Here is a 13,144-nt window from a genome sequence, read left to right on the forward strand (position 1 = left end):
GCAACTGGTCCTGCCAGCCCTGGAGCCCCAAGCATGCATGGATTTGGGATGCTCCAGGATGGAATTCCCGTCCCAGAAATCACAAGATAGTGAGCCACTAATGCAGTTTCTTCCTTCCCATCCTGAAGTGGCTTAGAGTGTAAAAAAACCCCCAAACATTCCCCCCCGCCCCCAGCAATTATGGCCATTGGATTGTTCCTCCAAGAATCAGCGGTGATCTTCAGCACGTCAGTGATTCGTTCTGCATTGCTGGGTCGCTGCATAAGAAGGCAAAAGGCAGACTGATCAAAAAGGCTCTTCGACTTTGCCACAGTCTTGGCACAGGATCACCTTTTCAATTTATTCTGCCATGTGATTTTCATATCAGATGCCAAAAAGTGCTGCTTTACAGCAAATGCTAACCAGGTCCAGCAACTCAAGCATCTAAATGGACAATTTACTTCGTCTCAAATGTCTCTAGAAGAGAAGAAAAGCAGCTGTCCTGCACATTACAGCTCCCTGGCCCCAGAGCAGAACCTTAACTCCTCAAGCCCCAAAGGAGGGCTGCAAAGGGAAGAGCTAAAGGAGATGGCAAACCTCCTTCAGGGTCTGTGCTTGATTATATGGATTAAAGTAACTCCAGGGCTGCTCTGACTTCTGCCCGGTCTGACTCCACCCTTCAGTCCCCAAAAACGGAAGGAAACAAAATGAGTGTTTGGAGTTGCCTGTGCATCCTCTGGTCTGTGCAAATGACCAAGTGAAAAAAACAAATCGTTTATATGAAGATGAGGGGGAAATGCTTTTGCAGAAGCCACAGTACCCTGAGAGGGGTTTAAAAAGAGGATTAATATTTGCTGTGGCTCTTTATCACCAGTTTGAATGATGGTTAAGGTGCAGTGTAACTCTTCAGAGATGTGGAGTTTTATAGAGTATAGAAATCCCTACCTGCACCCTAGGTTATCCAACAAATGCAACAGCAAAGGCAAAATAAGAACATCCTAGGCATCCTTAATTTGCCCATTATGTCTTTTTAATTGGGGTGTTTTACTCATTAAAAGCATGGCATGTAATTTCATAATCCAATTTTAGGCTCCAAAACTAAGCTTCCAACCTGCACATCTCATGCAGATGAAATCTTTACAACAAACATACACCTAAAAACCCCAAACCACAAGAATAAACAAAGTTATTCCATTCAAGTTGGGGCTTTATTGCCTTGCACTAAAACAAAAGTGACCTTCTGTCAAAACTAACTAAATGCATCATAGCCAATAATAAACTGATCCATTCACTGTGTATCTGGCTTCACAGCACACACATTGTATTTTCATGAGCAGAGTGACATTGCTGCTCTTCAGGTCAGATTTTAAGGTGTAGCATCACCGATTCAGAGACATGACAGGCTTGTTATTATATTTTCTGTTTATAATTTTGATTCAAATACTCAGCAACACTTCAGATGCACAAATCCTTATTGAAACTGGCTTGATGCGGATTACAGCCTGAAGCACAAAGGAAGTCTTTATCACTTATGGCCAGTGTTTTAAGAGCTTATAACTGTAATCAGGTAGGGATTATATCAGCATGATCCATACAAGCTGAGCCATGGCAAAAAGCTTTTTTCTATTTGATCTTCCCATGACAATAATAGAAATGGAAAACATGCAACAAACAGATGCCGCCGAAGTAGAATCACTGTCCACTGCAGGCAGAAGTTACTATTTTGTATTTTGAAAGAAAAATTAGTCATTAATTAGTGGAAGCAGATCCTTGTATGGTGCATTGTTATCCAGGATTATTTCATTAGGATCTGCTGACCTAATTTCTGCATTGGAAAGAGAATTACATTTTTTCACACTATTGGGATTGGGGAAAAGAAAAAATAATAACATAGATTATTCAAACTTTTAAAAATAAGGTTGCAAACAAGGGGAGGCACCTGTATTGGTATCTCTACAGAAGCCAAATGAAACAAGGACCATTACAAATGTGTAATGATGTCTTCCCTAGAATCGGATTTTGGTTCTCTTAAAATACATAATTCCTAATTAAAACATATGGAATCCAGCTAATACAGCCTCATGACTAAGGGATTTAGTGAAGAGCAGGAATTTTTTTTATTACTGCTATGATGGTCCCCTCTGTCACAGGTCATCCTTAGCTTACTCCTCCTGCAATCACACTGGGGATAGCTGACTCAGATAAATTAAAAGAGCTTCATTTGGGAAGCTTCCCCAGCACACAAAAGGCTTCGCCTCCTAATCTGTCAAAATCCAATAACATTAAAGCAACTGCAACCTGCTGACAGCTCAGCAGGGCCCCCAAACCAACAGACAGGACCCACAGCCCAGCCCTGGACAGGACTAAAACCCACCTTGGAAGCAGCAGCAGGAGAGGTTTCTGCTGCTGAAAAATTTTGTGCCCAAGTGCCGTGAGTTCATAGGGTCTGAGTGGTTCAGGCACCCCAGGATGTTGCGGATCCCCCTGCAGTCACCCCTTGCCCCTCACGAGCTGCACACAAGGAGGGACGTGTGTCCCCAGAGCCCTGCTCTCTGCCCCTCATCATCACTGGCACAAAGACTCATCTCCACACGTCTGACATTGAAGGTCCTTTCTAACAGACCACCCCAGGTGTGCTCAGTGCTGTGCTCAGATCACCTTACAGCCACTCACCTGCATGGCTCAGGGCAGCAGCTGCTCTTTCATGAGGCATTATGGAAGCTTTTGGAAGGGGACAACGCCACAAGCCCTGTTTACAAAAAGTGCAGGACAGAGGAAAGAGCTCCCCCAAAGCTAGTCCATAGCAGGGACAACTTTCTAATACTGAGTCTACAAAACCACAGACAGGTATTTTCTCTTTTTTATAAACTACTCTCCCTTCCTAATAATTTCCATGTACCAGTCAAGTAGCAAGGGAGCCTGGGAGTAACATCAGGCTGCATATTCCTAAAGAACAAGATCACCTGAGGAGTTCAAGAAACCCTTTCTACCAAGTTCACAGGCAAGGTGGGACCCTCATAACCTTCTGAAAGCAAAGGCTCAGGTTACCTTGGAAGGCAACTTGTCCTGCCCAGGAGTGTTGGGAGGTTTGTGGAGGACAAGGAAATGATGGGGTGAGAAGAGCTCTGCTGCCCTCCCAGTGCAGACACCTGGATGGGGTTTTACGACCTGCCAGCCTCCTTCTGCATGCAGCTCACCTTGTCGTTAATGGCAGATACGTGTCAAAATGGCAGATACGTGACAGGTTGTACCAGCAATATTTTTTAAAGGGGTAGCTGAGCTTTTTTGCCCATTACACTGCTGGTAAGGAATCCAGATGCCACTGTATTCCCACTCACACCAGCCTGAGCCATTCCTGCAGCAGCAGGGACAGTCACTCAGGGGAAAAACTCTTTCCCTGCCTCTAAGGACTTTTCAAGGAAAGTTGATTTTTCCTTTTTTCATTCTGTTTCAGCTCAGTCAATAGCACTTTCGTGTAAGCACAGCAGCTGCAGTAGGCCTTGCTTTCAGTTTTTGGTACCTGCTTGATTTTTGATATTTTTATTTATGGTTTTATTGCATAGCCCATTAGGGAGGAGAACCTTCTGGTGAGTTACCTGCCATTTATAGCACCTGGTGACAAAGGTTAATGTACCTCCATCTTGCTCTGTCACAAAGTCTAAGACGAAGTCTACAAAGTCTGCAGTTTACCCATTGCCTTTAATCCTGCAGATAACAGCATAACGAGATCCAGTGTCTGGGGGTTGAACCTAAACTATACACTTTGGTGTCCATTCCAGTGAAAGTAGTTAACAGGCAGAGAGCAAGGCAGCCTCTCCTGCACTGGCAGGTGGCACCAAGACCAGATGCATCTCTGGAAGAGATGACTGAGGTCAACCATAAATTTACAGGCTCATTTTCAGGGAAAAAATAATAATTCTGCATCCAATTGCATGGTCTGGTATGAAAGAGACCAGAGGAGTGGGCCAATAAGTCTTTTTTGCACTCATGAACTTTCTGAATCTTTCTTATCCGGAGGGGAAAAATGGCAAGGGCTCCCTTTGCCATGTTACCATGGCTGACTCTTAATCACTAGCAGGGCTGGCAGTAGCTGTTGTGCAACACCACTTTCCCCAGCGCTGGGCCCTGTTCCCCTGCAATGCTCCCAACCCCTGCTGGTCTCAGAAGAATTGAGCCCAAAGCTCCACATAGCAATTCAAATGCATCACCAGACATTAGGCCACCGGGTTAACCACTGTTTAATTTCGTCACATTTGTTTGTGAGTTATGTACGTGCCTTTCTTTTGTCAACATCTCCTTTTAGAAAGGATATTGATTTTGTTTTCAAAGGCTCTCGAAAATAAAATGAATGACTACATTCTAAGGAAGAGTCATTTTCTCAACAGCTGTAAATAATTTATTGTTCGCAACCCACCCAGATCAAAAGATACTTCATCAACTGATGTGGCAAAATCTGGTGCAAGCTGCATTTCTATTATCTCAGATCCAATTAACCATTTGGAGCAGACTAAAACATAACTAGATCAATCCAGAATCAGATTAATATCCAATCCATAATCACATTAATCACAATCTGTCCATAATTAGCCATCAGATAATCCCATTGGACAGGAGGTGACATGCAGTATCCCATTATCTCATTAATTATCTATTTTCAGTATCAGACATTGTGCCCAAACACAAGGAAATGTTTTTTAAAGGAAAATGGATAGGGAATTCTCATTTTGCTACATCTTCCCCACTGAAGCTTCCAGTGTCTCAGTCTTGGAGTTTGACAACATTTCTTTGTTATGCCATATTCTGCTAGGACCAAGGGACGTTTTTTGAGAGACATCATCTTTTTAGTAAAATATGACTATCTTAGGAAGATGGATAAATAAAACATTTGTTTCATGTGAACAAGTTTGTGAAAGAAAGCTCTTCATCAAAGGTTTTAATGGTAACATGATAACAATAGCTTTGCAATGCTAAATCTTATTGCAGATGGTTCCTGTCCTTTTTTGTAATGTAAGTGAAATTGCGTTCCATCTGTTTTAATTTTATAATGGACTTAATCCATGGTTGGCTCTGGAAGAATCAGCATTTACTGACTTTGCAATCTGCTGCAAACAAAAAAAAAAAAAAGGTTACTGTTTCCCCCTTCTAGAGGGAACTTGTACATCTATTTGGGAGCAAACCCCAGAGCTGCTCTGTAGAGAGCAGGGAGAACCATTAGGCAGCCTCAGCCCGTGGCCAGCAGCCCCTGCCAGCTCTCACACCAAACCCAACTAGAGCTCCTGCAAAAGAGGCTGAATCTCTGGGCACTGGGTGGAGGAGAGCGAGGAGTGATCAGAGTGGCAGGAGAGACTGCACTTGGCTTTGACTAGAAAATGCTCCCAGCAGTTCCAAGTTACCTGAACGCAGTGGTCCAGAGGTGCCTCCTGGACTGAATTATTCCATGATTTTATGATGTGCCTTCCCTTACCCTCCCTCAGATGAACCAACAATTAACGTGTTTGTAAAACATATGGTATCAAGCTGGTTCAATGCCTCATGGCATTACCTGTAGTAATTTTAAAGCTTTTTGTATATTGCATAGAGGAGATGCAGGGCTTTCAGCACTTCCCTGGCCAGTAATTTTTTTGGCTTTTCTACTAAACTACCTGTGCAGCACTGCTACCCTTTTCCTACCTGCCTTGTTGTGAAATGAGTCCAGTCCAACCACACCTGCCTGGTGTGAGCACATTGCTCTGTTCACATACAGGTGTGACTGCAGCACAGCTTTGCATAGGTTTGGAAAAGTTTGGTTGGCTCAGCTGTAACTTTACAAATTCCTAAACTGGTGGGAGGTTTGGGAGAGCAGACAGGATCCTGCCCTCGAGTGGGAAAAGGGTGATGCAACACAGAGCATCCCTGCCAAGCTGCTGTATTCTTAGACATGTCTCGTTCTCCTATCACTCTGACATTTTTGCATTTTATTAACACATGCAGATACTGACTCACCCAAGAATCTGAATTCTGGCTCAGGCTGAAGTCACCTTTCTGCACCCTCTTTTCTGCAGGTGTCCAGGCATGGACCTGTGGTGCCCCACAGTGCTGTAGAGGTTCCCATCACCCATCTCTCGGGGTGACCCCAGTTTGAAGAACCGACCAAACTTTTCCAATTGCCTTCATACCTCTCACACCTCACCCAGCTCTGCCACTGGCTAGCAGCAGGCAGCAGTCCGACCACAACCCCCAGCAGGGTACACAGGCAGGGAACCCATGGGCTCACCGTGCCCTGAGGATGTCACTGCTGCACCGCACCTCTGCACCTTCGCACACGCAGGGGCAGGCGGGGATACCAAAATCCCTTGGTGACATGCGTGCCTGCTGAAGCGGGTGCTTCAAATGCCATCCACCCTCCTTTCCCCCGCAGCTATGGTACAAATTTAAGGGCTTGCTTTCAACATTTGGGGCCCTCAAAGAGGTAGCTGGGAGAGCGGGTCAAGTAGTGAAGCACTTTATCCAGAGTCCTCTCCCCCTCCCCAGCTTCTGGGGTTTCATACCTGCAGGGTGCCTGACTCGCGCAAGAGACAAGTGCTTCAGCAGGAAAACCCATCCCGCCTCCCTCCACTGAGGAAAATGAGCGCAGCCTGCCCTTCCTGAGCCAACATCTAAAGTCACCGTGTCCTTCCCGGGCCATACAGGTTGGCAAATGCCTGTTAAATTCCACGTATAAAATTAAAAAGGTGATTGCACGGAGGTGAAGGAAAGGACCAAAGCCCCAAGACAACAGCAATCTCAATTCCAGCATGTTTAAGCTTTCCTGGTCCTTATGAAGCACTCGTGTTGCTGTGCTGCAAAGTCTTTGGGAATTTAACACTGAGCCAAAGGCCACGGAAGTGCTTTCCCTATTTTTCTGCTAATGCACGGGAAGCCCATGGCGACTGGGGAGAAAGAAGGAAGAAAAAAGAACAGAAGGAAGAAAAGAGCAACAGGAGAGGTTCAGCTGCGGGAACAGCATGGAACCAGAAGCATGAAAATGCGGTAAAACACTGTTTTTCTCCGCTAATTTTAACTCATCACAGGGCTGCTGCCCGGGACGGCCGTCTCGACTATGCGGTCGGTTCCCTTCGGGTCCGTTGGGGCGGCTCTCCCGCACACGGGCCTCAGCTGGGAACTGCTCCGCGGGTGCGCAGCGTCGAGCCGGCGTCCACCGCGCATCCCCTTCCCGTCTGCCGCGGAGATGCTCCTGTGCGCAGCGCCGGAACTGTTCCGCCGAGCCCGCCCGCGGGCACCTGCCAGCGGCATGCCGAAACGCGGGGAAAAGAACAACGAAATAAAATGCAAAAGAGACGTGAAAGAGAAGGAAGAGGGAAATTAAAGGAGAAAAAATTAGGCGAACTAAAAGTCAAGAAGAATAACAGGGAAAACAGAGGAGGGAAAAAAGCTACAATGCATCTCCTTCTCCTCGGGCTGCCGATGCCGCCGTTCCCTGTGCGCGCAGGGCCGAGGCGCAGCACGGCGGGCGGGGCAGAGGGTCCCGCGGCGGCCCGGGGCGCAGGGCGCGGAGCAGCTTCTCCCGCAGGGCGCGGGGCCGCGCGTCCCGTCAGTGCCGGCGTCGTGCGGCTCCGGGCCGGGTCCCGCGGGGCGTGCGCCCCGCTCCGCGCCCGCCGCGCGCCCATTGTTCGGCAGCGCCAATCCGCGGGCTCTCCCCGCGGCCGCCAATCGCCTCCGGGGGCCGCGCGGTGAGGTCAGCGCCTCTGCGCGCTGACATCCCGGCGCGGCCCGGCGGGGCGGGCCCGGGGGGGCGGGCGCGGCCCCCGCCCCGCGCCGCGCGGGTAGTGGTGGAGCGGCGGCTCCGCATCCCGCATCGCTGCCGGTGCGCAGGGGGCCGCCCGCATGGTGGACATCCTCCTCCCGCGGCCGCTCCCGGGCGCCATGGGGGAGCCCTCCAAGAGTAAGTGCGCGCAGCGCAGCGAAACGCGGGGCTGGGGCGGGCGGGCGGGCGCGGGACCCTGCGGATCGAGCTCCGCGCCGCCGCTGCCGTCGGGTGGACTGGCGGCCCGCGGGAGCGCTGACAGCGCCGGGAAGGGCTGCGGCCCCACGGCGGGAGCGGGCGGCTGCGGGCTCGGCCCGTGTCAACTCCTGTGCCGCTATTCCCGTTCGTACCCAGCGCTTCCCGGCCCCTCTGTCCTTCCTGCTGTTCGCGTCGCTGAGCTCATTTCTTTCGACTGTTTCCATTTCTTTCTCTGCTGCCTTCTGCTCTTCCTTTAATTATTTCTTTCTTTGGTCGTGTTACCGTTCTTCTTTCTTTATTTCTTTGGTGTTTCAGTTTGTCTTTTTTTAATTCCTCTTTCCGTTTTCTAAAAAAAATTAATTTCTTTTTGTTCTTGTTTAGTTTTATTTCTCTTTCTGTCTCTTTGATTCCATGTCTCTTACTGTTTTCATTTGTCCATGTTCCCATTTTAACCGTCTCTAGGTTTTCGGTGCTTTTGTATCTCCTTCCGTCATTCTAATTTCTTTTTCCTTCTTTCTTTCCTTCCTTCTTTCTTCGTTTCTTTCCTTATTTCTTTCAAGTTTTCCTCAGCCGTCGTTTTATTGTTTTTGTATCTCTGCTTTTATTTTCCTTTTCCAAAATTCTACTTTTACGTCTTTGTCTTTCTACATTTATTTGCCTTGATCAAGCTTCTGTCTTTTTTTTTTTTTTCTTCTTTTTTTTTTCTTTTTCCTGGCCGTATTAATTTGTCTCCTTTCACGTTTCCATCCTTTCTGTCCGTGTGTCTGTCTTTATTTCTCTTTCTTCCTATTTTGGAAAAAAACCAAAACAAATCAGAATAAGAAAAAAGGATGAAGTGTAAAAAAGAAAAAGTGTTCTTCCCTAATTGCTGACCTCTGCTCTGGCACACTGCTGGCTCTGACCGTACCCCGCTCGCTCCCGGCAGGGCGGCCGGGGCTGGCCCTGTGCGCGGGCTGCGGGGGCCGCATCCAGGACCCCTTCCTGCTGCGGGTGTCGCCGGACCTGGAGTGGCACGTCGCCTGCCTCAAGTGCGCCGAGTGCGGGCAGCCCCTGGACGAGACCTGCACATGCTTCCTGCGCGACGGCAAGGCCTACTGCAAACGGGATTACAGCAGGTGACCCCGAATGTGCCGGCGCTCGTTAGAAAAAAAATAGCCTAGACCCGAAAAAGCACAAAAGCCCCTTAAACTCCCCGAATTTCCCCCAACGAAAGCCCGACTCTGGGCCGCTGCCCGCCCCCGCGGCACCGCCTGGAGCCGCCCCGACGGCGCGGCCGCGGGCCCTGATGGCGCGTCGCGTCCCCGCAGGCTCTTCGGCATCAAGTGCGCCCAGTGCCGGGCGGCGTTCAGCAGCAGCGACCTGGTGATGCGCGCCCGCGACCACGTCTACCACCTGGAGTGCTTCCGCTGCGCCGCCTGCGGCCGCCAGCTCCTGCCCGGCGACCAGTTCTGCCTGCGGGAGCGCGACCTGCTCTGCCGCGCCGACCACGGGCCGCCCCCCGACGGCGCCGCCGCCCGCGGACCGCGCAGCCCAGCGCTGCCGCCGGCCGCCGCCGCGCACCTCGCAGGTACCGGCTCCCCGTCGGGGCGGGCGGCGGGGCGGGGAGGGTGTGGGAGGGCTGCGGCGGGCGAGCGGGCGGCGGCTCTGACGGTGCGCGCCCTCCCCGCCCGTCGCAGAGCCAGTGCCCGGGCGCCCGCCCGCCCCGCGGCCGCCGGCGCACAAGGCGGCGGAGAAGACCACCCGCGTGCGGACGGTGCTGAACGAGAAGCAGCTGCACACGCTGCGGACCTGCTACGCCGCCAACCCGCGCCCCGACGCCCTGATGAAGGAGCAACTTGTGGAAATGACGGGGCTCAGTCCCCGCGTCATCCGCGTCTGGTTCCAGAACAAGCGCTGCAAGGACAAGAAAAAGTCCATTCTCATGAAGCAGCTCCAGCAGCAGCAGCACAGCGACAAGACGGTGAGCGCCCGCCCTCCCCGGCGGGGAGGGAGATGTGGGTGGGGGGCTCGGGCCCGCGGGCTCGGGCGGCAGTCGCGCTGAATCCCCGTGTGCCCGCAGAGCCTGCAGGGCCTCACCGGGACTCCGCTCGTGGCCGGCAGCCCCATCCGCCACGAGAGCGCCGTGCAGGGCACCGCCGTGGAGGTCCAGACCTACCAGCCGCCCTGGAAGGCGCTCAGCGAGTTCGCCCTGCAGAGCGACCTGGAGCAGCCCGCCGCCTTCCAGCAGCTGGTGAGCCGCGCCGGGCCGTCCGTCGGGCCGCAGGGGACGGGCAGATGCCGGCCCGCCGGGCCCGGGTGCTGAGGGAGGGGGACGGGGCAGGGGGCGACCGCGCCAGGCCCTCACCGCCGCTGCTCCCCCAGGTCTCCTTCTCCGAGTCCGGCTCCTTGGGCACCTCCTCCGGCAGCGACGTGACCTCGCTGTCCTCCCAGCTCCCCGACACCCCCAACAGCATGGTACCCAGCCCGGCCGAGACGTGAAGCGGCCCGTCCGCCCCGCCGCGGGACCTCCGCATGCCTGCGCTCCCTGCATGAGACACCCGGCCCCGGGCCGCTCCCAGAGCGCCGGACAAACGCCTTTGTTTTTTAATTATTCTTATTTAAAAACAAACGAAAAATATGTTACTGTCGGCCAAAAAAGCACCGGGATCCTCGCTGCCTTCACCAGACCGGAGAGAGAGCCCCCGCCCTGTTTTTTTCGTGGTTTTGGTTTTTTTTTTTTTTTTTTTGGCCTGCGGATTTCGGTGTTTCTTTTCCCCAAAGAAACTCGGATTTCCCCGCCGAAGCCCGGCACAGTGACAGGCTTCCTCGCCCGTTGTTTGAGCTGGGGACGGTTTTTCTTTCCTTTTTGAAAGGGAAAAATAAATAATAAAAAAGAATCTACAAAATGGGGAGAGACTCCTCCGGCGTGCGGCCGCGTAGCTGGCCTGGACCTTCCTCCGCGGAGCCGCACCGTCCAGCCTCATCTCACACCGATGCCTCTGTCGGGCCACGATGCCCGGCCCCCCACGATCGCTGGAAAAACGGGACACGGAAACGAGACTTTTTAACGGGAAAACCAGTACTAATAATGTTAAATTATCAGTGGACGAAGGACGGATTGTTTGCGCCTTTAACGATCAAAAGTAAGTTATTGTTATTTATTGTCAGAGTCAGCGGTTGAATAGTGGGATTAAATATTTTGGACTTAATAAAAAAAAAAAAAAGAAAACGAAAAATGGTTTAAACGAAAAAACCAAAAACGAACTAAAAAAAAAGTCGCGAAAGGGCGGCAAAGGGGCACCCCAGGCGCGGAGCGGAGCGGCCATACGGATTGGGAGCGGAACAGAGCGGGTCGGGACGGGCACAGCCCCGGCTTCTCCCGCACGGCCTCACCGCACCGCGCTAATCGGCTTTCAGAACCGGGGCTGCTTATTTATAGCCGGGGAGGCGGAGCGCAGGTTTCCCTTTCGGAGTAGACCCCGGGCTCGCCCGGCCGTGCCCGCACCTGCCGCGCTGCGGGGCCGCCTCGCCTCCTCCTGGGGGTGGCGGGGCTGGGCGGCGGGCCCCCCCGGGGCGGCGAAGCGAGCCCTACCTTCCCCCGTCTCCATCCCCAGTCCAGACCCAGGCGGCGACTCCTTATCTGCCTCTGGCATCACCTGGTAGCGCGGCAGGGCCGCTCCAGCTCCCGCGCCATCCCCATTACCAGAGCGGGACTGCTCAGCACCAGCTCCCAGTGGGGCCGCAGGCCCGCCCAAGCTCAAGCCACGGCGAGCCGCTCCCAGACCCCATTGCCGGGCAGCGGGGCGAGAGCCGGGCCCTGCCGGAGCCCTCCGGGCTGCAGGGGATAGGCAGCGCGGCGCCGCGGTGGCTCCATCGCCCCGACAGACTGCGGAGCGGCTGTGCGGGCACCGCGCTCCCAGGGCGAGCTGCCGTCGGGGCGCACGGAGCGGCGCGGGCTGCGGAGCCGCCTCAGCCCGGGGCTGCTCTGCACCGCCGGGACGAGCAATCTCCCGGCTGGGCACAGGTGGGGATGGGCATCCTGCCGCCCTGCCAGCCCCGCCGCGGGGTCCCCGCCGTTACCTGGCTCCGTCGGGTCGGGCTGGAGCGAGGCGCGTTCTCCCGGGGCCGGGCTGGAGCTAGGCGCGTGGCTCGCCTCAGGCCCGCGCCGGGCCGGGCCGGGCAGCTATGGGCGGCGCTGGGGCCGCGAAGCAGAGACTGTTCCGCTGCCGGTCGCGATCACGGTGCTGGTCCTCGCTTCGGCACCGGTGGCGATCCCCGTCCTGCCCGGGTCGTGCTCCGGACGCCCGCGGGCCGCGATCGGCGGCGGGCCCGCCGCAGCGCAGGGCCGGGGCGCCGCGCGCCCCCTCAGCGCCGCCGCGCGCGAGAGCGGCCCCGGGCGGAGCCGGCGCGCGGAGCCCCCGGCGCGCACGGAGCCGAGAGCGCCCCGCGGGCCCGATCCCGCCCCAGCGAGACCTTAGAAATGCACGAGCTCTAAAAACCCTGCCTTAGGTGACGCATCCTCAATCACCCAAAAAATTATAAGCAAACTTTTCCCGGGGCCAGATCTGACGAATTACTTTGATTTGATTCTGATTGACTCTTGATTACCGAGAAAAACATGAGTGTTTTTTTCCTCTCTTTCTGAACCGTGTTGCTTATGGTAATTCAAACATACTGATGATTTTAACACAGAAATCACACAAGACAGAATAAGTTATTTTATTACAAGATATATAGAACATATTTTCTCTATTTGCAACCTTATTTCAGCAGTTCTGCAGTGCAAGTCCCACCACAGGGCAGAAAACACCAAAATCATGACATTGGATACAAGAACGAAATAAACTCAAATTATCAAAATTACAAAACAGAACTTGGAAGTATCTACAGTACTTATATAAATAGTGCAAATTATATATCTATAGGATAAGTATTTAGAGTATCAAAACCATTTCAGAACAGCGTTTTAAAGAAGGTAGTCAGCAGGAACCGGTCGGTGTGATGATGTTAGGGATTAAAAAGCTAAATACAACTCTTATTTTTTCAAGAAGAACTGTCGAGCTTCTTCCCAGGACTGCCGGGGGAATCTGTTGGAGAGCTCAAGATAATCTTGAGAACTGAAAAATTTTTCTGTTGAAGACAGAACATAAAATTACCAAGTTATTCCCTCTTAAGATAAGATGGCAGTAAAACAAGAATAATGAA

General features: G+C 52.7%; 2 protein-coding genes across 4 annotated transcripts in view; one reads left to right on the forward strand and one right to left on the reverse strand.

Moving 5' to 3' along the window:
* The first annotated feature begins 7,842 nt into the window (after window positions 1–7,842).
* ISL2 (ISL LIM homeobox 2) lies at window positions 7,843–10,650 on the forward strand. Its single transcript, XM_050978450.1, has 6 exons — window positions 7,843–7,900; window positions 8,886–9,075; window positions 9,268–9,527; window positions 9,637–9,920; window positions 10,020–10,190; window positions 10,322–10,650. Exons 1-6 carry the CDS (start codon window positions 7,843–7,845, stop codon window positions 10,436–10,438), a joined length of 1,080 nt encoding a protein of 359 aa, XP_050834407.1. The 3' UTR covers window positions 10,439–10,650.
* A 1,984-nt stretch (window positions 10,651–12,634) lies between these two features.
* Window positions 12,635–13,144, reverse strand: part of SCAPER (S-phase cyclin A associated protein in the ER) — a 138,711-nt gene continuing 138,201 nt past the window's right edge. For all 3 annotated transcript variants that reach the window (XM_050978442.1, XM_050978441.1, XM_050978440.1), the window contains exon 32: window positions 12,635–13,069. In XM_050978442.1, the coding sequence (XP_050834399.1) occupies window positions 12,975–13,069 (95 nt within the window). In that variant the 3' untranslated portion in view covers window positions 12,635–12,974. The remainder of the gene's footprint in view (window positions 13,070–13,144) is intronic.

The sequence above is a fragment of the Serinus canaria genome, chromosome 10 (genome assembly GCF_022539315.1).
Source record: "Serinus canaria isolate serCan28SL12 chromosome 10, serCan2020, whole genome shotgun sequence".
NCBI lineage: Eukaryota > Metazoa > Chordata > Aves > Passeriformes > Fringillidae > Serinus > Serinus canaria.